Below are 23983 nucleotides of genomic sequence, written 5' to 3' on the forward strand. Positions count from 1 at the left end.
CAGTAATTGTTGAAGCCTTAGCACAAAGAAGAGGTTTGTTCCAAAAGACACCGCCTTGTGTTTTTGCTGGTTGACCGGGCAGCTTGGTGCTGCGCTGAACTGGACCGGGCGGCTGCCTCTTGGCTTCCACCAGAGCAAGCAGCTCATGGACCACGGGCCAAGCAGAGCATGGCAAGTCGAGTGTTCAGGGTGAGGTTGCCCCTGCCTGCCTTTGGGTGTTGGCTCCCTGTTACCCAGAAGGTTTGCTGGGGTTGGCAATTTTTTCCCCGAGGAAGCTCCCTAAGTGCTGAGCTTCTGCCCATTTTGTTTCTCTTTGAAATATTTGCCGGAAGGGATGAAATTCATTAGAAGAAACATTTATAACCATCCAACTACGTTACATAAATCTTAAGTATGTTCCACAGAAAGGAATTATTCAAGAAAAAAATTTAATCTCTTTTAAACAAGGCTAATGTGCTTCTAGCAGTTTTATGTCGCTAAGACTAGTGACAAGTTGGTAGCTGTTGTGTGTAATTTAATAGCGTGTGCTTCTGTTGGCCCCCAGGCCTCACTCAGTTATTTTAGGTGCAGAGATAAAGTCAGCGTGTCATGCAGCATCTTATTTTAGGAAACATTCGCATATAGCTATAGAGTTACAGTACCCGGGGTTAAATTTCTTTTAAAAAAGATGTAATTTTTTCTGATTTAAAAACTGGAGGAAAATGCAATAAAGCAAAAGTAAGAGAAAAAGCAGCCTCACCCCATGAATTAAGTGCTAAAGACTGAGCCAGATGAGAAGAGCCAGATTAGAAGTCCAGTTATGTTTCCAGAGAATTATTTTTTCAAGTCATTATTCAGGTGTAGAGATAAAATGCAGGCTAAAGGTAAAACATACAGTGGACAAGCTGACAGGTTCTGGAGAGAGTATGGAATTGGGAGGGTTGGGGAGCTCCCGTCGTCGCACAGTGGAAACGAATCGACTAGTATCCATAAGGACACACGTTCAGTCCCTGGCCTTGCTCGGTGGGTTAAGGATCCGGTGGTGTAGGTCACAGACACAGCTCGGATCTGCCATTGCTGTGACTGTGGTGTAGCCCAGCAGTTACAGTTCCAATTCGACCCCTAGCCTGGGAACCTCCATATGCCAAGAGTGTGGCCCTAAAAAGACCCCCCAAAAAAGCGAGTGTGTTTCTACCTACCAAGAGAATACACGCTATGAAAATGAAAACAGAGCTATTTATGCTAGCCTTAAAAAGGACAAAACACTTTAGAATAACTAGTAAAATAAGTGCAAAACATAATCTGAAAACTACAAAAAAATCCTGCGTTGTTGTGGCTGTGGTGTAGGCTGGCGGCTGTAGCTCCGATTCAACCCCTAGCCTGGGACCATCCATATGCTGTGGTTTGGCCCTAAAAAAAGACCAAAAAAAAAAAAAAACTTAGGAGGGCTGGGCCAGTGGCATCGTTCCTGGTGATCTGGTGGTCTTGACCCAAACTCTGCCTGCGGTGTCGGTTCTCGTCCTGAAAGCAAAGAGGTTTAGAACACGGGGCCCACCCGTGATGGAGAATGGCTGCGGCTGGTGGAGAGCTGGTTGCTCAGGATCAGGGCTTTTCAGCTGTGCAGTTCTCACCTCTGCATTTGTGGAGGCGGACAGATGGTTCTTCTTGGGCTGGGCACCCCACCTTCCACCCCGGGCACCTTGGCTCCCACCTGTGATAAATGTGGCAGTTCCACAGCAGATTATGTGAACAGAGGACTTCATGGCAGATTCAGAGTTTTAAAGCCATAGACCTAGAGCTTAATATACTTTTTATTTAAGTAAAAAAAAATGGGTGTTTCTTCCTACTATTAATTCGTTCCGCTTGAGTCGAGAGGGTGGTGTAAATGCAGAATTTGATGGAGGAGGACAGAGCTAGTGCCATCAAGTGCCTCTTTTCTGGGTTTATTCTTTTTTGGCTTCTACCCTCCCAAAAGAAATATGCTTTACCTAAACCCTCCGCTTCCACTACTTAATTTGAATAGCCTTTTTATGAGTTAAAAAAATTTTTTTTTGCTTCACAATTGCCTTTTCACCTTGTCCAATTTCCTTTCAGCAGCACGTGGTTGGTGATCTCCTGCCTTCCCTCACCCCACGTGGCTGCTTCACTTCTGTTTGGCAGGGCTGCTGACTCTCTTAACCCTACAGTGGAACTGGATCGTTTATGGCCTTGGCCTGTGGTGTCTACTGCTTATTCATTTGTTCTTATAAACAGTTTGAAACAGATACTAGGTTTTCATGCAGGTTCCCCCCCTCCCCGACACACACGGTTTTTGAGTCCAATTTCAAAAGCACTTTTTTCGCCAGTTCCCCAAATCGACACCCGTTGCCCGTCTTTTTTGCCAAGTGGTTCTAAAGCTTTGCAGGAGTTCTGTTACAACCCATAGTGATACTCCATGTCTCATCCTCCATAAAACAGGGAGCTGTAATCACTAAGAACACATCTCTATCAAAGAGCACGTTTAGAAACTGGTAACTGCTGTTTTTCAGTGCTTATGCTGGGCGGTAGATTCAGATTTTTTAGGCAGCTTCGACATTTATGAAGATACAACTTCCTGCTCTGGGCTTGGAAAAGATGGCTTTTGGACCTGTGGTCCCCATCCTGCCCATCCCGTGCTCAGTGGGTGCGGCTGCCCTCCTGTACCATGGAGGCGTCTCACAAGCTGTCCTCACGCAGATAACTGGAGGTGCAGGGTTCGTGGGCTCCCACCTCACGGACAAGCTCATGATGGACGGCCATGAGGTGACCGTGGTGGACAACTTCTTCACGGGCAGAAAGAGGAACGTGGAGCACTGGATCGGCCACGAGAACTTCGAGCTTATCAACCATGACGTGGTGGAGCCCCTCTACATCGAAGGTGAGCCGCCCTCGGGCTGCCCCCACGCTGGTCACACAGGCGGGCGGGCTCGATGGGGCCCCAGGGTCACTATCTGACTCGACCATGTGTCTTGTTTTTGGAAGCGATCTTGCCGCGGCCCAGGCACCTCCCTGGCCCCTGCGATAGAGAAGGTCCAGGACCGTGAGAGTCTGGGCGCACTGACATGGGGGAGCCCTGATTCGAGCCTCGTGGCCTATGGAATGGGGGCTTGGGCAGTACACCCCCTCCCGGTGGCCCACAGGTCTGGTGCCTGGCCACCATGTGGGGTTACTTCTAGCCTCTGAGAGGTCAGCTGATGGAGGCTACTGCATTACTGACATCCATGCATAAGAGGTCACAGCCTCTGGCCACTCTGTCATGTGAAAGGAATTAGGTCTAGGTTGGCTGGTGGTCCCCAGAGAGCTGTGTCCGCATCTTAGGCCGTGGAACCTGCGGGTGTGACCACTGTGGACAGGGTCTCTGTGGCTGCAGCACAGCTCAGGATCTCAAAGCGGGTGGGCCGGGGTTCCAGTGCCCTGTGTCCTCCTGGTAGGAGACGGGGCGCAGGAGACATGCGTAGGGAAGAGGTGGGAGTTAGTGGCTCTGGAGCTGGAGCCTCTAGAGGAGGAGCAGGGAGGCCCCCCATTTGCATTCTGTGCGGACCTGATTTGGGGATGAGCCTATAGTTTCTAGGGAATGGAACACAGGATCTAGCAAGCAGACCACTCACTGTCTACGTGGACCTCGGTGTGGGCTATGAGGGACCTTGGGGTGTTGCCCATGCCAGGCAGAGCTGGAAAGGTATGCAAATGTGGGCACTGCTGTGAAAGGGCTTCTTGGCTGGAGTTAAGGGTGTGAATCAGCTGGCTTTACGATGGGAGGATGGTCTGGGGCCCTACGCGATCTCAGGAGCCCCGAGAAGCAGAAGGAAGGTGACAAGCCCTGCTGAGAGGTTTGGTGGGAGAGGGGCTGGAAGAGATGGTGCAGGGGTGAGGTGGGGAGAGGAGCTGGGGGCAGGGAGGACGTGCCCACCACAGCAGCTCTGACAGGGCAGCCCCGCCCAGGTCCGCAAAGACACAGGCCGTTGCGCTACTCGGCCGAGCTTTGCAGCCACCTGGTGACAGCAGCACAGCCTGGGGGGTGTCAGGCTGCATCATGCCCCCACCTCTGCCCTCAGACCTGGGAGTTACAAGGGGCTGATTTTTAAGCCTCTGAATTTGCAGGGATAGCAGCAGAAAACCACAGGCTGAGCAGCCAGTAGGGCCAGAGGTGATGCTCCTGCATGCATGTGGCAGGAAACAGTTGTCAAAGAAACTCTTGGTGACATGATATCAGTGTTCCTGAGCCAGCCTGATGGAGTAGAGATGGTGTGTTGGCAACTAAATATTCTGCCTGGACTCTGAGCTCCAACACCAAAGCTGACCTAGGCCATTTCTAGTGCTTCTGATGTGCAGGACGGGTGCATGTACAGCCACACACACACACAAGCACACACAGCCACACACATGCAAGCACATACAGTCTGCGTGCAGGGAGGTGTACACACAGCCACACACACGCACACACACACGCTCTCTGGATAAAATCACACTGCTCTTGGCTCTCCAGCCCCCGCTAGTACAGGGGCTTCTTCTCTTGCCTAAGTGCCCCCATCCCCTGCCCCACAATGCCCGCGTGACTCTGAGCGCTTCACGTGAAGGGGTGCAGTCATGCTTTGCAGAGGTGGCTTCCTCACTCCTGTCCAAGTTAGCCCCAGCAGGATTTGACCAGCCGAGCTCAGCCTGAGGGATAAACTGCTTCCCTCTTGGGGGGATGAGGGTGTGTAACAAGTACGAGCACCCCATGTTTAACGCACAACTGTCTGTGGGTGCCTTTTATCTACCAGGAGCTTTAGCTGGTCTGATACTTACATGTAGCAGGAACGTTCTGCTCAGAATTTTGTGGAGTTGTGGTCTGTCCATTTCCTGCATTGGGCAGATGGTGACCAGGGGGCACTGGTATCACTCAGTCCAGCAGAGCGTCACTACGTCTCCCCAGCACACACTTCCTCTTGTTACCAGAGTGTAACCCTTATGCTTGATTCCAGTTTTGTGTTTCTGATGGGAAATTCCCTTTTGTCTGGACTCGGTATGTGATGGTCGATTTGGAAGAGATGTTCTGGGAACGGAGACTGGGGCCGAGATGGGCACCGTGAGCCCAGGCACCCCATGTGGTGAAGAATTACCAAATGGTCAGGGAGTTCCTGCTGTGGCCCACAGGGCTTGATCCCTGGCCCAGCGCAGTGGGTCAAGGATCCAGCGTGGCCGCAGCTATGGTGTAGGTCACAGCTGAAGCTCTGATTCGATCCCTGGCCTCAGAACTTCCATCTGCCTCAGGTGCAACTGGAAAAATTACGAAATGGTCAAACAGGAAGCATTGTTGTCCCAGAGGTTACAACGGAGGCCTCTGGGTTGTCTGGATGAGATGGTAGGGAGAGAAGACTACTGCTGTGGAAGAAACCATCAGTAATCATTGAAATGACTTAATCCCTCTTTGTTTTGCTTTACAAGAACTCTGGGTTTTACCAGCCACAGCATCTCAGTTTCAGGCGGTGTTGCATCTATCCTGCAGACTGTCTGGCTCTGGACGGAGTAAAGTTTATTATTCTTCCAGCCACCTGTTCAGGACACGGGGAGGTTTCTCTGAAGCCAGGGTTGGGGTGGAAGGCGTGTCTGGTTTGGGAGGCAGATGCCAGGCTGTCGGGATGGGGAACGCTGGGCTCCAGCCCAGGATGGCTCTGGATGAGGGCGGGTGTCTGTCACAGGATGCTGAGCAGGCCCCGGGCCTTCTGACTCATCCCATGCTGTCCAGGGGAGAAATCCCCACAGTTGGTAAGGTGTCAGGAGAAGGGAGCTTGAACTTCAGGAACCTGGAATCATCTCACCCGTCCCCACAAGCAGGAAGGAACTGAGCAGACTGACAACTGGCTTCCCTTCTCTGCACCAGCAGAAGTCGGAGGTCACAGGGCAAACCGCGACCTGGAAACTGGCAACAGCAGTGGACACGGGGTCCTGGCTGGGTCGAAGCAGCTACGGCCCCAGTGGGAGGTGCCTGGAGCTGACCAGGCTGGGACAGTGTAGACAAGCTTTGAGTCCAGGCCCCACTGTTTGGGATTGCGGGCCACTTAGTGAGTCTCACCTCCAGGAGCCCCATAAGGTTCTCAGTGAAGGTGAACTTTTCAGCTGCAGGAGGGACACGGAACCTCTGAAATCTGCTCAGAGCCAATGCAGAGGGCCGCCCCCAGCCCAGGCTCCTGGAGAGGAAGGGGATTTAGTCTAGGGACCGGAGGGGAAGGCTTCCCTCCCCCACCTCACTGCCCCATCCCCAGTGGAGGCCTCCCAGGAGGACAGGTGCAGAGGAAGAACCTCTGGGCCGGCCCAACTAAGGAGGAGTCTCCAGGGAACCCCAAGGACAACCAGGGAGACCAGGCAGGGGCAGTGGGCATCCGGCCTCTGACCCCGAGGGCTGTGGATGGCACGTGTATCCTGTGTCCTGTCAGGTCCGCTGGCCCTCACTCCGCAGGTCCCTTTGTCTCGATCTTCATACCTGGTGCAGCACGGCTGCCTTTCAGTGAAAAACCACAGGTGCGCTGCACAGGCAGCATGCCTTCTGAGAGGGACACAGGCAGGAACACCCGCTGGGTCCAGAGTCGGGTCCCCGGCCTCATGGTGCTTGGGGTGTCCAGGAAGCCAAGGGCATTGGGCGACAGGGGTGACATGTGGGCACTGTGTCCCAGGCACTGTTCCCATGGCTGTGATGACCACGTTTAGTTCTTGAAACACTTGTGTCAGGTAGGAATGTCAGCACCACTTTTTGGTGAGGACACCAGTGTCACCACCTCTGCCAGGCACGGGGGTCTGGGAGCCAGGGGTGGGCAGACAGCACGTGCCGGGGTCAACAAAGCTGGGCTGCCAGCACCGGGGATGGTAGCAGGTGTGACTGCAGCAGTGTTTGGAAGGGTACTGGGTCCCTGGTCACGTAGGCATTTGAGGAGTGCCACTCAGATGGGAATACTTCTGTAGAGATAGCATTGGGGGGCTTTCTCACTCTCCATTTACAAAGCTGCAAAGGTAAACTATGCACCACTGTGCAAAACTGTGGAGATCCCTCAGAAAACCAAAAATAGAATTACCATGTGATCCAGCAATCCCACTTCTGGGCATCTATATGAGAAAACCAGGACTGGGAAAGATATATGTTCCCTGATGTTCATTGCAGCACTCTATACAATAGCCAAGACATGGAAACAACCTAAATGTCCATAGACAGAGGAGTAGATAAGGAAGACATGCTACATATACACAATGGAATATTACTCAGCCATTAAAAGGAATGAAATGATGGCATTTTTAGCAACATGGATGGACCTAGAAATTATCATGCTAATTGAATTCAGACACCAGCATCAAATGCTATCACTGACATGTGGAATCTTAAAAAAAGGACATAATGAACTTCTTTGCAGAACAGATACTGACTCACAGACATTGACAAACTTACAGTTTCCAAAGGAGACAGGTTGGTGGTGAGGGGGTGCGCTGGGGGTTTGGGATGGAAATATTATAAAATTGGGTTGTGATGATCGTTTTGTACAAACTATAAATGTAATTCATTGAGTTAAAAAAAAGAAAAGGTAAGCAATGCGGAGGCTGCAGGTTTCCGAGACCCTGTGTTTAAGCGGGAATTCCTCCAGGGTCCCAGCTGGACCTCGGTGTGCAGCCTCCTCTTCTCTTTGCGTTAAGTCAGTGTTAACTGATTCAAAGTCCAGGCAACATCTCTTAGTGTTTTGTGCCAAGAGCAATTTGGTCCTTACACTTTGACATGTTCTGTATCTTCTTAAACCCTTTTTTCCATCATAAATGCCGGTGCTTGGGGATGTGGCCAGGCCTTGTGTCCCGTGTTGCCATGAGTGGTCCTGTTTGACAGGGGCTATGCTGGGAACTCTGTAAAAAAAAAAAACAAACAAAAAAAACCCCACAAGTTGATGTGAGTCTTCTGCTTGTGTTTATGTGGATTTCCCCTTTGGTAGGAGACGCTGCTTGATTTTTTCGGTCTGGTTTTTTTTTGTTTGTTTGTCTGTTTGTTTTTTTCTTGATGGATTCTGAGCAGTGATTTTTGGTTATCTCAAGAGCTGTTCAGCTTCCTTTGGTTTTCCTTCTGTATTTATGTATCGTGTATTCACCATAAACACCTATAGGGAGGCCATTTGGGATTGAGCGGATGGTGTTTTCAGAACCCACGGGAGGCCCACCTCCCAGCCCCAGGGCCCACCCTCCTCCCAGCTGGCAATGCTGCTCTGAACCTCTCGAAGGAAATTCGGGGAAGAGAAAACACGCCTCTGCTCTGCTGTTTTATCTCCCCTCCATCATCAACTTGAGCTTACTCGGGCTCATTTCTCAGGCTCCTGTTTTTCCAGCTGCCATTCCGGCTCGTGGCTCTGCGGATGTGACAGGGTCACCAGAGGTCACTTGGCGGCTGGCAGCCCGCGTGCGGGCATGCTGCCATTCTCCCTTGGCTTGGATTTTTGAATGTCATGCTCATTTTTGGTGAAGCCACCCTTGGCGGCTTTGAGGGTGTTTTTCCTGGGCTGGGAGGGTTCGCTTTGCTGCTCTGTTGTTAATGTTTTGTGGTATTTTCTTAGCCCCTCTCCTGGCTGACTCCTTAAGCTTGTGCTGAAACTTCCCCTGCACCCTCCCCGCGATTCCTTCCAGAAGGTCAGTCAGCGGTGGGTGCTGTGTCCTTTCTGGGACAGCAATTGGAGCAGCTGTCCTTACTGTCAGAGGCAGGATGCGTCCTCCTTGGAAGGCAGGACTGAGCCGTTTAAATCTGTATACATAGCTTTAAGGGCGCCTAACCCTTCCCCATGGGCTGGATGGGGGAGCCCTGGGCCTAAGCTGTCACCTGGCCCGAAACACGACAAACCAGGTGGAACAGCCTTTGGGTGATGAGGCCCGGCGCGTGGTCCCCACTTCCCTCAGCTGTCTGCCCGCCACCCCACCCACCCCCAGCGCAGCGCCTACCCTGGCCCACACTGCAGCAGGCTTCTTTCCAGTTGCAGATTTCCTGCTCTGCCTGGGAATCTGCATTTGCCTGAGCTGTAGATCACAGGGGCTGCTGTCCCAAGAGCGGGGCTGAGTGGAGCTGGAGCGTAAGGTGGGGTGGGGACTGCTTCCTGTGCCCGGGAGCTCGACGTGGAGGAAGGGCTGGGGACCAGCGGTCAGGCCCCCAGCAGGATGGTGTGTGGTCCCAGGAGAGGGTGCCCGGGCCTTTGTGTTTGAACTACACGCTCTGAAGGTGCCCTTTGTCATGGCTCTCTTTGATGCAGTTTCCTTCCTCTCACTGTGTACATTGTCACCTCAAGACTGGGAACAGTGCTGAATAGTTTGTGCTGCAGGATCACAGCCTGGCTGGCGCAGCCCCACCCGGGCCCTTATGACACCTTAACACCCCCAGTACTGCTGGAACGGGTCCATTTTTAAACTAACCTAGTAGTTTTCCAAGGTGGCTTGAGAAAATACGTAACTATCCACGTGTAATAAAGGTCCAGCATCTCTCCCCCACGGGGGTGTCTGTGGCAGGATGCCAGGGGTCTAGGCACTTCTCATGCAGAAGCTTCCCCGGGGAGCTCTGCAGGCTCTGGAGGGGTGATGAAGCGAGGGGGACAAACACAGAAACCGAAACCTCCCCACATTTCCACCTCAGCTTTGCTTTGCCCCTTTGCACTGATCCTCTTTTTTTCATTTTCTTTCACTGCTCACAAGTATCTTTTTTGTTGTTGTTTTACGGTCTTAACCTTGTACATAACAGTAGTGTTAGCTGTATTGCTAGGTAACAGATCTCCAGGACTTGTTCATCTAGCAGAACTGAAACTCTGTGCCCTTTAAACAGTAACTCCCCTCCCCCAGCCCTGGCCACCCCCATGCTGCCTTCTGCCTGTGAAATCTGACTGCTCTGGGACCTCCTGTGCATAGAGTCACCTGGCATTATTCACTCATTTCACTTGGAGGAACATCCCTAAGCTTCATCAGTTGTTGTAGGAGGTGTCAGAATTTTCTTCCTCTTTTTTTTTTTTTTTTTTAATGAAGAGATATTTTCAAGAATTAAAGACCATATTGTTAAGAAAACAATTATCTACCAGGTGAACTACATATTCAATGCAATCCCAATCAAAATTCCAGCAGGAATTTTTGTATAAATCGACAGGCAAACTAAACTTCATCAGCAAACCAAATGATCATATAAAGAATTAAAATTTTGGAAGATTTACAGATCTTTTTGGGGGGGGGTCCTTTTTAGGGCTGCATTCGAGGCATATGGAGGTTCCTAGGCTAGGGGTCTAATCAGAACTGTTGCTACTGGCCTACGCCAGAGCCACAGCAACGCCAGATCTGAGCCACATCTGCAACCCACACCACAGCTCACGGCAACGCCGGATCGTTAATCCACTGAGCAAGGCGAGGGATCAAACTCTCAACCTCACGGTTCCTAGCCGGATTTGTTTCCGCTGTGCCATGACAGGAACTCCAGATTTACAGGTTTTGATATCAAAACATATTATAGAGCTGCATTGATGATGACAGTGTAAAACGATAAAGACTAAGGATTAGCTTAATAGAGAGTCCAGAAAATACATGTAAAATCTACACACATAATTGATAAATGGAATTCTGCTAAGGTATAAAGTTCCTTCAGTTATAAAAGGAGAGTTTTGTTTTAACAAATGGTACTTAAACAATTGGAAATATTTATGAAGAACAAAATGAACTTCAACCCCTATTTCATTCTAATAAAAATTTCTTCCATTGTGAAAGAATGGAAGGCTGAGTAATACCTACTTTCGGATTTTCCAGGTTCTGCTTATTGGTTCATCATGGACACTTGGGTTGCTTTCGCCTCTTGGCTGTTGTGAATAGTGCCGCTGTGAACACGGGTGTGCAAACCCCTTGGAGTCTCTGCTTTTAATTCCTCTGGTTCTACACTAAGAAGTGGAATTCCTTATCCCGTGTTAATTCTGTTTTTAATGTTTTGAGTAGCGTCTCAGTGCTTTCATAGTGGCTGCGGCAGCCGACATCCCCATCAGAGCACCAAGCTCCCAGTTTCTCCACAGCATTTGTTGTTTTCAATTTTTGTCTCATTTTGTTGTGGGTTTTTTTTTTTTTTTTTTTTATAGTAGCCATTGTGATGGGTGTGAGGCGATACCTCGTTGTGGTGTTGATTTCAGTTTCTCTGAGGGATCTTGAACATTTTTTCGTACACTTCTGGCTAGTTGGATGTCATTATATTCAGATACTTTGCCATTTTTTTAAATTGCCTTCTTTGATTTGTTTTTCGTTCATTTGTATGATTTCTTTATATATTCTGGATATTAGCTTATTATATGTATGATTTGCAAGCATTTTTCCCATTCCATAGGTTGCTTTTTACCTTGCGGCTTATGTCCTTTGATATTGGCCAAAACGTTTAGTTTGATGTAATCCCATTTGTCTGCTTTGGCTTTTGGTGTCAGATCCAAGACATCTCTGCCGAAATCAAGGTCATGCAGCTTTTCCCGTATGTTTTCTTCTAGGGGTTTCATCACCTTAGGTCTTACTTGTAGGTTCTTAGTCCATTTCGAATTAATTTTGGTGCGGGGTGTAGGAGAAGAGTCCAGTCTCATTCTTTTGCACGTGAGTATTCAGTTTTCCCAACACTGTTCTTCTCCGTTGAGTGGTTTGTCACCCTTGTCAAGGATCATGAGATCATAGGCAGGAGGGGTTATTCCTGGGCTCTCATTTCTGTTCTATTGGTCTTTATGTCAGTAACACACTGTTTTGTCACTGTAGCTTTGTACTGTGTTTTGAAATCAGCAACTGAATTCTCCAGCTCTGTTGTTTTTCAAAATGGTTTTGGCTATTCAAACTCCCTTGAGATTCTTGTATGAATTTTAGGATGAGAAAAAGATGCCTTTGAGATTTCGATAGAGATGGAGCTACAGAAGTACTGTTTTTAAAATAAGACTTTTTTTAAAAAAATCACATTTGGGGTTAGTGATTGCAAAGTATGACATTTAGAATGGATAAGCAGTGAGGTCCCACTGTACAGCACAGGGAACTCTGTCCAGTCTTGGGATAGAACTGTGATGGAAGTTAATCTGAGAAAAAGAATGGTGTGTGTGTGTGTGTGTGTGTATGTCATACATATGTGACAGGGTCACTTTGCTGTACAGCAGAAATTGGTACAATATTGTAAATCAACTATAGAAAATAAATGACATTAGGAGTTTGCTGGAATAGCCTTATTATTGAAGTATAGTTGATTTACAGTGTTGTATTGGTTTCAGGTGTATGGTGCAGTGATTCAGTATATATACACACACATATATATATTCCTTTTCAGATTCTTTCCCCTTATAGGCTGTTGCAAAATACTGGGTATTAGAATAGTCTTAGCAAAACCAGGAGCCATGTAAATAAACACTCAGAAGCTGGTGCAATCCTGGCGTGCAATCCTGGTGGAGGAAAAACTGTGTTCCCAGGCTATTCCTGGGCTCCATCACCCCCTCCTGGTCCCTGAGCGCAGCTGCTTCCTGGTGACAGGTGTGCAGCCTCAGACCCCTTCCCAAAGATGCTGTCTCCACAGAGCCATCTGGCTCCCTTCCCTCACGTTTGAAAGACCGTGATCACTGGGGAGGGGTGTGGAGACCAAGCCCACCGCCTGGCCTCACCCTGGCCCTCGCCTCTCACCTGCGGGGCTGTGTCAGGAAGCTGCCCCGGGTCCTGAGAGGTCATCCCGGAGGTGACGGAGGACTTTCAGGGGGCAGGTGTCATGTTCTGTGGGTGAGGAGGTTGGGGCATTTTTTTTGGTGGGGGCTGTTTTCTGAGAAAGTCATTTTGGAGAATGTATTGTGGGGACTTTTTTTAGGTGTGCCTGCGTTGCCTGTTGTCTCTGAAACGTAGCCACTGAAGTGCCGTTACCTGAAAGGAGAGCCGAGGTCCTGATTGGCAAGAAGGTGGGGCAGGAGCAGAGGTCCCTGCAGGCACCAGTGTGTGCTTGGACCCCTTTCCTGCCGGCCTGTGATGGTGGTGGTTTTCCTTGACCCTTGATTGGTAGGGGACATCACAGACGGCATGTCTGCAGGCCTGGCTCCCCATTAGTGCCCTGGTCACCACTACCCCACCCTCTGAGGGAGGGGGCCCCAGGGAGTGAGGGTCATGGGAGGTGACATCCACGCAGCAGCCTCTGCGCCAGTGAGTCGAGGCTTTAAAAGCACCCTCCGACTGTCACCTCCGAGTCTGGTTTTTGTATTCAAGATAAATAAAAACAAAGCAAGAGGCTCTTTTGTGCCAGATTTGTTTGGTAAATTTAAAATGTTTACTTTAATATTCATGCTTAACTCTCTTTGAAAAATCTGTCTGCCCCCTGATTGGGATGCTTTATCGGGGGCAGATCTCAGAAAACAACCAGCTTGGTATTTGGACTGAGTCTCATCAGCGGAGAGCCGGCCGCCCAAGCGGCCCAGCGCATCTTTGTTATAATCAGGCATTCTGTTTTTGTCTTAAGTGCTTCCAGTGCAAATGTAAATGATTTCTAAGAAGAAGGAAGGGTAAGAACTAGAATTTCAGTGAGAGGGACGCGAGCACCTTTGTTACGCGGTCCAACTTTGGAGTTTGGTTGCCAGTGTTTTCCTTGGAAGTAACAGCTTGGCTCTGCCCGCAGTGGATCAGATCTACCACCTGGCCTCCCCAGCCTCGCCGCCCAACTACATGTACAACCCCATCAAGACGCTCAAGACCAACACCATCGGGACGCTGAACATGCTGGGTGAGTCGCCCCAGCTTCGCAGCTGTGCGCAGGGGTCCTAGTCCAGGCATCCAGTTTGAGTGTGGTCCTCAGGCCCTCCCTCGTCCCCACGGCTGGGCTCAGTGTCATTTAATTTGCCATCAGAACTTGTCATGGGGGTACAGTCACTGTAGGAAGTGGCCTGCACTGCCTCGGTGACACCCCGGGAGTGGCCACCTGGCCTCCAAGTGACACCTGTCCCCCTGACCGAGGCCGTGTGTGCCTTGGGACTGGGAAGGGTCTGGCGGCTCTGATCTGGGAGGAGGGGGTCGGTGTGGCCTGAGCACAAGGTGGAGTTTCACCGGCATGTCCCCCCTGCCCCATATTCTGAGCGTGGCTGCTTCCTGGTGACACGTGTGCAGCCCCAGGAAGACCCCCGGCATGGCAGCGCAGGGGAGCCCCCGCCCTCGCTCCAGGTGGCATCGTGGTGACAGTTGTCCTGTGACTGTTGCTGTCAGGTTGTGCTGTGACTCTGCCCATTGCTGCCACTGGGGCAGAGTGGGTGGAAGGCCCCAGGGTCTCTAGATTATTTCTCACACCTGCATTTGGGCCCACACTTACCTCACATTGAAAGTTTAATTTAAAAAAATTCAGGGAAAAAAAAAAAAAAGGGAGTTCCCGTTGTGATGCAGTGGTTAACGAATCCGACTAGGAACCATGAGGTTGGGGTTTGGTCCCTGCCCTTGCGCCGTGGGTTAACGATCGATCACGCGTTGCCGTGAGCTGTGGTGTAGGTTGCAGACGCGGCTTGGATCCACCGTTGCTGTGGCCCTGGTGTATGCCAGCGGCTTCAGCTCCGATTAGACCCCTAGCCTGGGAACTTCCATATGCTGTGGGAGCAGCCCAAGAAATGGCAAAAAGACCAAAAAAAAACCAAAAAAAAAACAGGTCCCTTGTCACCGCCATTGTCCCTGTGGGGTAATAGGGTCTGGCCAGGAGCTGCCTGGCAGACGTGAGGGGTCTGAGTGAGGGATAGAGTCCCGTGGTGCTGGTGGCCCTAAGTTCCATGCCAGGCTGCATCCTTGCTGCCATTTCAAGCACGTCATGGGGTCACCTCCAAAAGCACACCTTTATCAGTGCTGTTCTCTTCCTGCCGTGTACCCCACCCCCACCCCACCCGACCCCATGTTCCTACACGCAACCCCTCCTCCAGAGCACCCGCTGCCGCTGAAGGCACCTGCGCATGGGGCCATGGGGGTGTGGCAAGGGGAGCAGGGGGGTTGGGTGAAGGCCGTGAGTTCCTCCTGGCCAGGGTGCCTGCGAGCGTCTGGAGCCTTCCATACTTCCCTGAGCACCACAGGCATTGACATTGTGGTCCATCCCGCACCGAGTGGGCAGGGAGGCTGCAGAGCGGGACTGGGATGCGGCCGGTTGCTCTGGAGAAGGCGCTCTGGAAGCCAGACCTCAAGGGGGTGTGGGGAGGTATTCAGACAGGAAGCTGGCTCAGAACGTTCAGAGGTGCCCGGGACGCGGGGTCAGCTGGCAGGAGGCTGACTGTCCTGGGGGACAATGGGGCCTTGCCTCTGCCCGGGGAGCCAGGGTACCTGGTGAAATTACTGGGTGGTAGGTGTGGGTGCAAGAATCTCTGAGCTCCTCAAATCCTACCTTATAATGAAGCCCACAGAGCTCCCTTTGGCCAAGGCTGCAGTTACAGGTGTCCCACTAAACTGTGCTTCCTGGGGTCATTTGTGTGTTTCTTACTGTTTGTTTTAATTTTGGTTCCGAAGTAGATGCAGGTTGGAGTGATAACTGAAGATCCGTGGAGATCAGACACCGTTACTAGAAAACCACTTCACGTGGCTACAAGATGAGCATGTGAGTGTGTTTTCCTCCTTCTCTGAAGCTGACCGTGTGCTCTGGTGTCTCTGCAGGGCTGGCCAAGCGCGTCGGGGCGCGTCTGCTCCTGGCTTCCACCTCGGAGGTGTACGGAGGTGAGTCGGCATATTGCTCCGCCTCCACCCCCGCCCCCGAATGGTCACATGTGGTCTCCTGTGAAGGAGGGAGGGACCACTGAGCCTGCACTTATGCTTCAGCATCGGGTTCCCCCTTCAGGGGGTGGGGGACGAGTTGGGTCACTTGGCTAACCAGCACCTGCCACTTAGTGTTTAATCCATGGAAGTGTCTTTGGCCCAGAGGTCCCCGGAAGCTAGATCCTTGGGAACTTCTTCCTGCTTAGCAGGAGCGCTGGCCCCCATGTGCTCAGGGGTCGGCTTTAGAGCCTGTTCCGTAGGGAGACGTTCGCCAATCGCCTCACCTGTTGGAGGACAGTTTCTGGAAGGTTCTTAAGGAGGTGGAGCCCGGAAACCTTGGGAAGGCAGAGCGTTCCCTGCTCCCCCACGGCTCTCGGACCTGGACTGGCAGTGGGGCCCTGTGCTTCCCATTTCTAGACCCTGCAAAGGCTCAGCAGGTCCGTCCCTGGCCCCAGTGGTCCTTTGCCTCATGTGTTCCAAAAGTAGTGGTGCTGATACTCTCTGGGCTGTGTCCTTGTCACCGTCTCCAGGCACTGGCACCACCCATCCAGGCCCCCAACGTCTTCTTCACGCCGCCCCCACTTCATCCCAACTCTGCCAGCAGCTTGGGTCTTTGGGGCCCGTGAGTGGCGGGCTGGCGTCAGAGTGGCTCTTGGAGGCCCCCACAGCTCTGCTCTGACGGGCACCTGCAGGCCTCCCCAATGTTGATTCCAGACAAGGTTTACTTCTGTCATGGCAAAGCTGTGCCTGTGCTGGTCGGGAGGTCAGTGGGCCGGTCCTACCCTCCTCCTGGTCCTTAGCTGCCTTCGTGGTCTCTTTTTTGGTGTCCAGCTTCCCCAGCCCTCCTCAGAAATCCCCAAAAAGTTCCTGTCATCAGCACATCTGTCAAGTCCCATCTTGGGAGTGTTTGCCTCAGCGCTTCCCTCTGGTCCTGTGGTAAAATGTTCCCCTTCTGGGAGTTCCCGTCGTGGAGCAGCAGTGAGAGCCTGAATAGGAACCATGAGGACGCGGGTTTGATCCCTGGCCTTGCTCAGTGGGTTAAGGATCCAGTGTTCTTGTGAGCTGTAGTGTAGGCCAGCGGTTGCAGCTCCCATTTGACCCCTAGCCTGGGAACCTCTATATGCCGCGGGTGTGACCCTTTAAAAAAAAAAGAAGAAAGGAGAAGTGCCTCTTCTTAAGGAACTGTGACCCTGATGGCAGATACGGAGGACTGGGTGCCCCCGGCAGAGCTCAGGCACTCAGAGTCCGTCGTGTTCCTGCTCTCATCCCCTTGTGCCCAGAGCTCCAGCTACCAGATACACAAGAAATAAGTTGTAATGTGTGGCTCCTGAGTTTCTCCAGATCTCTTAGCAAAGATGTACACATTTCATAGCACAGTTGCATAAAATTCTTGCTGTGCTAGCTAAATCAGCTATTAATTCAGATTCCAAAAATGCACTTGTGTTTTTAAAAAAAAAAAAAAAAATTTGTTACTAGGCTCCCTTAGTCTGCTCCTCGGTGCCTCTTTGAGTGTGATTGATGTACACACCGGAGAAGCAGGCATCGGGAACTGTGGACACCTGCCAGGGAGATGGGCTGCTGGCATTGGGCGCTTGTCCTCGGAGCCCCCGAGCCTCCTGGTTGTGTCACTGAGTCTCGCACTCTGCTGGGGATGGCATAGGTGAAAGCCATCGTGTTCCAGACACTGAAGGTGTTTCCAATAAGCACACACTTGACTACAATCCTATATTCCATAAAAAGGAAATCGGACCATTGTCTCTTTGCATAGATGTTTAGTTTCTACAACTGTCTAAAAGTTAAGAACAATTTACAGGAGGGGGGAGGCTTAAAATTGAGAGACTTTGCTTTTTGTTAATACTTCTTTTTTTCCTGTGAAATATTGTCATCACTTAACACGGGAGGTGAGAACACCCTGTCCCGACGGGCTGGGGACATTGAAGGTCCCCTTTGATGGGTGTCTCCAGGTTCAGGTGTTTACCGTGGGTTTTCCCAGGCCCCCATCTTCATTGTAAATATCCACTGTTGATGAGGCATTTGAACTTGAATCAAGGAAATTCTGAAAACCTGGTCTCCCTGTTCCCTGCTCACAGACCCTGAGGTCCACCCACAGACAGAGGACTACTGGGGCCACGTGAATCCTGTAGGACCCCGAGCCTGCTATGATGAGGGCAAACGCGTCGCTGAGACCATGTGTTATGCCTACATGAAGCAGGTATGGACCTGGCTCTGCAGCCTGTGGTGTAGACACAGTAGTGTCTGTGTGTACCAGACACTGTGTACCAGATGTATAGATGTGTACCAGAATGAAACGCCCAGACTGACTCTGCTCCTGTGGGGGGTGTTGCCCTGTTTCCCGCTTTCATGAAATAATGGTGATATCAGCGGCTTTTCCCGTGTGTCTCTGTTTTTAGAAAAGGCTTCTTGGGTGATAACCCTTAGGTTGGGGACACCCTCGCCAGGACCCTCAGCTTTAGGCCTGGTGGCCCACCATGCATTAATAAGTGCCTCTGTTTTATCAAAGTCTCCAAATTTTCTCTGTCTCTCTTTTTTTTTTTTTTTTTTTTTTTTTTTAATTTTCTGTTATCTAATGAGTTTAAGAATGAATTCACTCTGGCTTTAATACAGGCCTCTTTGGGGATCATTACTTGTATTTTCTTGCTCTGATTTCCTGCTTCTTTGATCCTTGCTCTGCTGGGCCTCCTTTCTGTGTTACGGATTTGCTCACCCCAGGCTGCAGCGGGAAGACCCCACAGCTGCAGGTCTGGTTCCCACCCGCCAACCTCCCCCCCGCCCCCATTTCTCCTGAAGATGTGACCTGTGGGTCACAGGGCCCTGCCCTGCCCGCCTAAGCCTGTGCGGACTTGCTGAGATGTCCAGAGGATCTGACCCTTGCTTAGTGACGTCCCTGTGCTAAACCAGCTCTGGGGCCCTCCTGAACATGCCCTGTCTTAGAGGGACGTGTGGGTGAGTAACTGGCAGGAGCGGAGCCAAGACAGACTGCTTGTGACTGGCCTGGTGGCCGTGCTCTCGGACTCAGACAAGCAGGTATCTGTCCCAGGAGCAGCCTTCTCAGGCCGAGGGTCCCTGATGGTGGTGAGCTTGTTGCTTAGCTGGCAGGGGCTTTGCGGGAGGGCGGCCCTGCTTGGGTGCCCAGCACTGAGTGCTCCTGGTGCTGTGCCCTCCCCCTCTCCCCCCCTCCCCGGGGAGAGCCCCAGGCACTGAGCCTCCCTCCCTGAGCACTGTGCCCCCTCCTGGGGAGAGCAGTGGGTCCAAGACTGTGACCTCCAGGAAGGAAGAAATTGTTCCCATCTCATCCAGAGATAAGTGTAGGTGAAAATAATTTTTTTACCTAAGATTTTATATTAGCTGCTGCCAAGGGTGAAATCAGGGCCCCCCCCCCCCCATGCAAATATGGTTATGCCTCTCTGACCTTGGCCTGGTCTGGGGTCAGGGTGGGCCCCTGTGGCCTTGGCCTGGGGTCAGGGTGGGCCCCTCTAACCTTGGCCTGGTCTGGGGTCGGGATGGGCCCCTCTGGGTCTTTGGAGTTCAGACAGCAAAGTGACTAATTTTTGGTACTCCAGCTCTTCTGCATCAAAACTTTGGAGGTTACAGTTTACACTATCTGGAAACAAATGAAAAAATAATGGCCAGAAAAAACGATGGTCCAGGTGGAATAGTATGCCTTTTTTTGTACATAAAGATACACCCCCTCTTAAGTATAGATCCTCATTATATTGAAAAGACTGCGTATAGTATGTGGATGTCCCTTACTCTGAACAAACCTAATATATGAAAGTTGACAATATAAATAACATAAATCTAGGGGTGAATAATCATTTTAGAGATTTTTCCCTTCTACATGGGTTTTTCTTCTGGGTTTGTTGTAATGAATGAAGCATCCTAATGTACTCAAAATAGAATTGAATCTCCCAGCAGAGTCTCTCAGGCCCCTTTCAGGGCAGGCTTCCTACGTAGAGGCTCCTGTGAGTTTTCTTCTGGGGGATGGATTTCAGCTGGATCAAAAGGCATCACATTTTTCAGGAATATTTTGAGCTTGTCTGAGAGGAAGTAAATTGGGCTTGTGCCTTCAGATGGGGTAGAGTTGCCAACACGCAGGCTTGTGTTGATGCTGGTGCTCAGGGTCCTGTGAGTCTGACCCTCGGGTCTGCCCACCCACAGGATGGATCTGCAAACGGGCTGCTGTTCATAAAACCATGGACTGCGGAGCTGAAAGAGAGGAATCTCAGAAATCCCCTAGTCCGTGGCCTTGAGAGTACGCTTTTGCTTTATATTTTGGCATCAGCATACTTAAAACTAAATCCTTGGTATGGGCATTATAAAAAAAATTTTTTTTTTGACTTTTGTCTTTTTAGGGCCACACCTGCGAGGTTCCCAGGCTAGGGGTCCAATCAGAGCTGTAGCTGCCGGCCTCTACCAGAGCCACAGCAACGCCAGATCTGAGCCGCATCTGCAACCTACACCACAGCTAACAGCAGTGCCCAATCCTCGACCCACTGAGCAAGGCCAGGAATCGAACCCGCAACCTCATGGTTCCTAGTTGGATTCGATTCTGCTGCACCACGACAGGAACTCAGTATGGGTATCATATCTTAACAGCAGAAGTATTCAGCAGGCAGCTAAAAGGACTCAAATGTCCAGGGAGCAGGGTTCACCTGAGGGGCTGAGACTGTAGCCTGGACCCACCTGGCGAGACCTGTTCTTGGTGCTGCTCGCCCCGCCTCCCTGCTGGTGGACAGGTGCCCCCTCCCTCCTGGCCATGCAGTGAGTTGGGTATGACCTAGATCGTGGGCACTCCAGGCTGATTGCTAGGGTCTGGCAGGGCCGTTGATAACCATTGCCAGGCAGGCATATCCTTCTGTCCCCAGCCCTCTGTGGCCTCCCTCTGGCTACCACCCAGGGCAATGGGGAGCTTTCTGCACCAAGAATCTTGCTCAGGACATGAGCTCTGCCCCCCATCAAGGCCTCAGTCTCCCTGCAGACCCAGAGTTCCTCTCCCCCACCCGAGGTGCTTCATGAGAGGCCAGAAGAGACCTTCAGGGTTCATCCTTTGGAGTATGTCACCCTCTTGCTCTGGGGGTGTGCCTGTGCTTCTCCCAGGGGCCTCGGCTCCTGGGGTTCCTCCCTTGCCTCTGTGTCCTGCTCCCTGAAGACAGTGTGTCCTGGAAAACTGGTAACATTTCTCCTCTGGGGACGTTATTTGGGGACGGAGGGGTCCCTATACTGCGTGGGGAGCAGTTCAGGCTGCCTGCCTTGTCCTGCAGCCCTTCGGCCCCTGCCCGGCTGGAGTGTTAGTGCCGCTGGTCACTGGTTCAGAGCCCCGGTGCTGGGCGGTGCCTGGGCCGTGTCCCTGTGGGTGCTGAGCACGCCGGCCCATGGGGCTCTGAGCCTTGTCCTCTTACATTTCTGCCCGTTTGATGCTGGCGTGACCCACACTGGCCCGAGTTGCCCTGGTCCTTGGTACGAAGCTGAGCGACTCACGGGGCAGAACCACAGGCACAAACTGGAGCCTAGGGTTCCCTTCCCACATCAGCGTCCAGCATGGGGTGTGGGCAGGAGGCTGTGCGTTTGCTCCCTGGCCCCTCAGAGCGGGGACCCTGCTGAGCTGGCAGGCTTTTCCGGGACTTTTTCCTGGAGAGGAGTTTGGGTTGGATGCTGGCCCTTCCTCTGCCCTGAGACGGGGCCATTGTACCCTCCCAGCCACTGCCACGGAAGACACATCCAGCCTCCCAACTCAGCCTGAGGGACAGGTGTCAGAGCTACACGGGGTGGCCTCTGTCCTGACACCAGGTGCTCAGGAGACGACCCTGCCCAAGGTGGGATCTGGCTTGAGTGTGCCTTGGTGTGGATTTATCCCATTAGAGGTCGTGTGTGGGACGGAGCTGATGATGGTGTGGATGGGCTTGAGGGCCCAGCTTCCTGGGAAAGCATGTGGCTGTCCCGGCTCCACCATCTGGAGGAGATGCCCGTCACCTGAGGTCGCTGGCTCAGGTGGGAAAGTTACAACAAGCAGTCCCCTCAGTGCTTCCGTCAGTGTCTCAGAACCTAGCACTGGGTGAGGCTGGCCCTGGACTGTCCCGGGAGAGGGAGGGCCAGGAGGATCAAAGCACACCTGAGGTTTTCCTCTCTTCCTGGAATAAAGCCACAGTCCTTCCCTTCTGATCCTCTCCTCATCTTCGTAGTTCAATGCATGTGGATACATCTGGGTGGTTATCTACTGAGATCAACATCTCTGCTCCTCCCCTTTTTTGAAGTGCTCCCTGGTTCTGGAAGGAAAGGGTGGGTTTACTGCTGGATGGACCTGAACTTCTAGCTCATGTCTTCATCCACATAGCCCATGTGAACACATGCCCTCGTGTGGCTGGGGCAAGCTAGCAACAGCACAGCATTCTAGGTTCTGGGAGCCGGCCGTGCAATGGATTCAGGCTTCCCAGCCACCTCAGGGTAGCTTGTCCAGTGCGGGGGATGTGGATGAGGCTGCTCTGGGCAAGGCGGCCAGCAGTTCCAGCCCCTGGCCGTTCACGTGCCATATTTACTGTTCAGAAGTTTTTGGCTCCGGGTCCATCCGATTCCCAGCCTGTTGCAGCTCTGATGTGTAGAGTCAGAAAAGAACTGGTTCTTTTTTCTTTTGTTGCATCCACAGCATATGGAAGTTCCCAAGCTCTAGGGGTCAAATCGGATCTGCAGCTGCCGGCCTACACCACAGCCACAGCAATGCCTGATCTGAGCTGTAGCTGTGAACTACATTGCAGCTTGTGGCAAGGCCAGGGATCGAACCCGCCACCTCACAGACACTTTGTCGGATTCTTAACCCACTGGGCCACAACGGAAAACTCTGAAAAGAACTGTTTGGACCAGTCAGACACCAGTAGCCACTAAGTCGTCATCACCGGGCCTGTGCTCAGGGCGGACTCGTATATCAGCCCCCTGAAGGAAGCCCCTCTTATTTCCCTGTGACTGAGAGACACACGGGGTGGCCTGGCAGGTGCACCCAGGGCTCCCCCACCATCCCACTTCCCCTCGGACTCCTGGGGAGGCCCTTCTGCTGTCTAATGGATCAAACAAATTAGAAGCAGTGCTATGAAAGCCCACTAAGGCAGAGTGTGTGATACAGGTATTTAACTTGTTCATGAGAAAGCAGTCTCTTCAATTAATAATGAAGAAAGATTGCAGAAGGCTTTGGAGTTAAAAAATACATACTTTTCCTATTAGATGTTTGGAGTCTGTTCTCCCCAATTACGAAAGTAATAGATGTTTGTTCTAATGAGAATGGAAACATCAAAAGTACATTCGCAAGAAAGCGAAGGTCTGCAATCTTGTAAAGAATGTTCATTTGTAACTTCCCAGGCCATTTAGCTGATGGCCTCTATCAGGTGCAGCTTGCCTTGAGATTTTGAGCAGAAAGGATTGGGGATGTGGGCACAGCGTAGCCCTTTAGGACCAGGCAGCTCCTGTGCCCCTACCTTCTGGAGACAGCGTGCTCTCTTGTTTTCCTTCAAATCAGCTATTATACATTCACAGACATTTAAACATGGAGTGAGAAATTTATACAAAATATTACAGGAAAGCGTTTATGAAAATGAAGCATAGCTTGGTCCCAGATAAAGTATTTATTTGCTGGGGAAAAATTTATACCAAACACTGTCCCCTCGCGCTTCCTAATCGTCTCTTGGGTTTTCTGCAGAATGTTCATGGCGGGGCCTTAGGATGTGGGTCCGGGGCGCAGACCCCTCTGATGCTGCAGGCTTCAGGTTTGCTTACAGAGAACACAGCATCTCATGGGCAGAGGAACGCGTGCACTTGAAGGGCTGTGGTTTCTGTGGGTGGGGCCGCGCCTCAGCCTCTTCTCTGTTGCAGGAGGGTGTGGAGGTGCGTGTGGCCAGAATCTTCAACACCTTCGGGCCTCGGATGCACATGAACGATGGCCGGGTGGTCAGCAACTTCATCCTGCAGGCACTGCAGGGGGAGCCGCTCACGGTAGGTGGCCAGCCGGCAGGCTCAGGGACACCTGCCCAGGGGTTTGTGGTGGGGGGCGGGGGGGCACCTGGAGGGACCACCCAGGAGCCTCAACCTTGGATGGACTGAGTCACCTGCTCCTGCAGAGCCCCCAGCACTGAGGGCTGCCTGGGCCCTGGGGTTGCCCAGGTGGGTGCATCTGGCTCAGGTCCTGGCAATTTCAGGTCCCTCCCCCTGCTGGGCCCCTTTGTCCCAGGGGGTTTCTGGAATCCAGCAGAGTCCGGGGCAGCAGCTGGGGTGTGCGGTG

General features: G+C 51.8%; 1 protein-coding gene across 5 annotated transcripts in view; it reads left to right on the plus strand.

Moving 5' to 3' along the window:
- UXS1 (UDP-glucuronate decarboxylase 1) overlaps positions 1–23983 on the plus strand; it is a 69701-nt gene that overhangs the window by 35135 nt on the left and 10583 nt on the right. For all 5 annotated transcript variants that reach the window (NM_001244774.1, NM_001244773.1, XM_021085665.1 and 2 more), the window contains 5 exon segments: positions 2695–2875; positions 13610–13714; positions 15604–15663; positions 17793–17914; positions 23578–23697. In NM_001244774.1, coding sequence (NP_001231703.1) covers positions 2695–2875; positions 13610–13714; positions 15604–15663; positions 17793–17914; positions 23578–23697 — 588 coding nt within the window.

This window comes from Sus scrofa, chromosome 3 (genome assembly GCF_000003025.6).
Source record: "Sus scrofa isolate TJ Tabasco breed Duroc chromosome 3, Sscrofa11.1, whole genome shotgun sequence".
Taxonomy (NCBI): Eukaryota; Metazoa; Chordata; class Mammalia; order Artiodactyla; family Suidae; genus Sus; species Sus scrofa.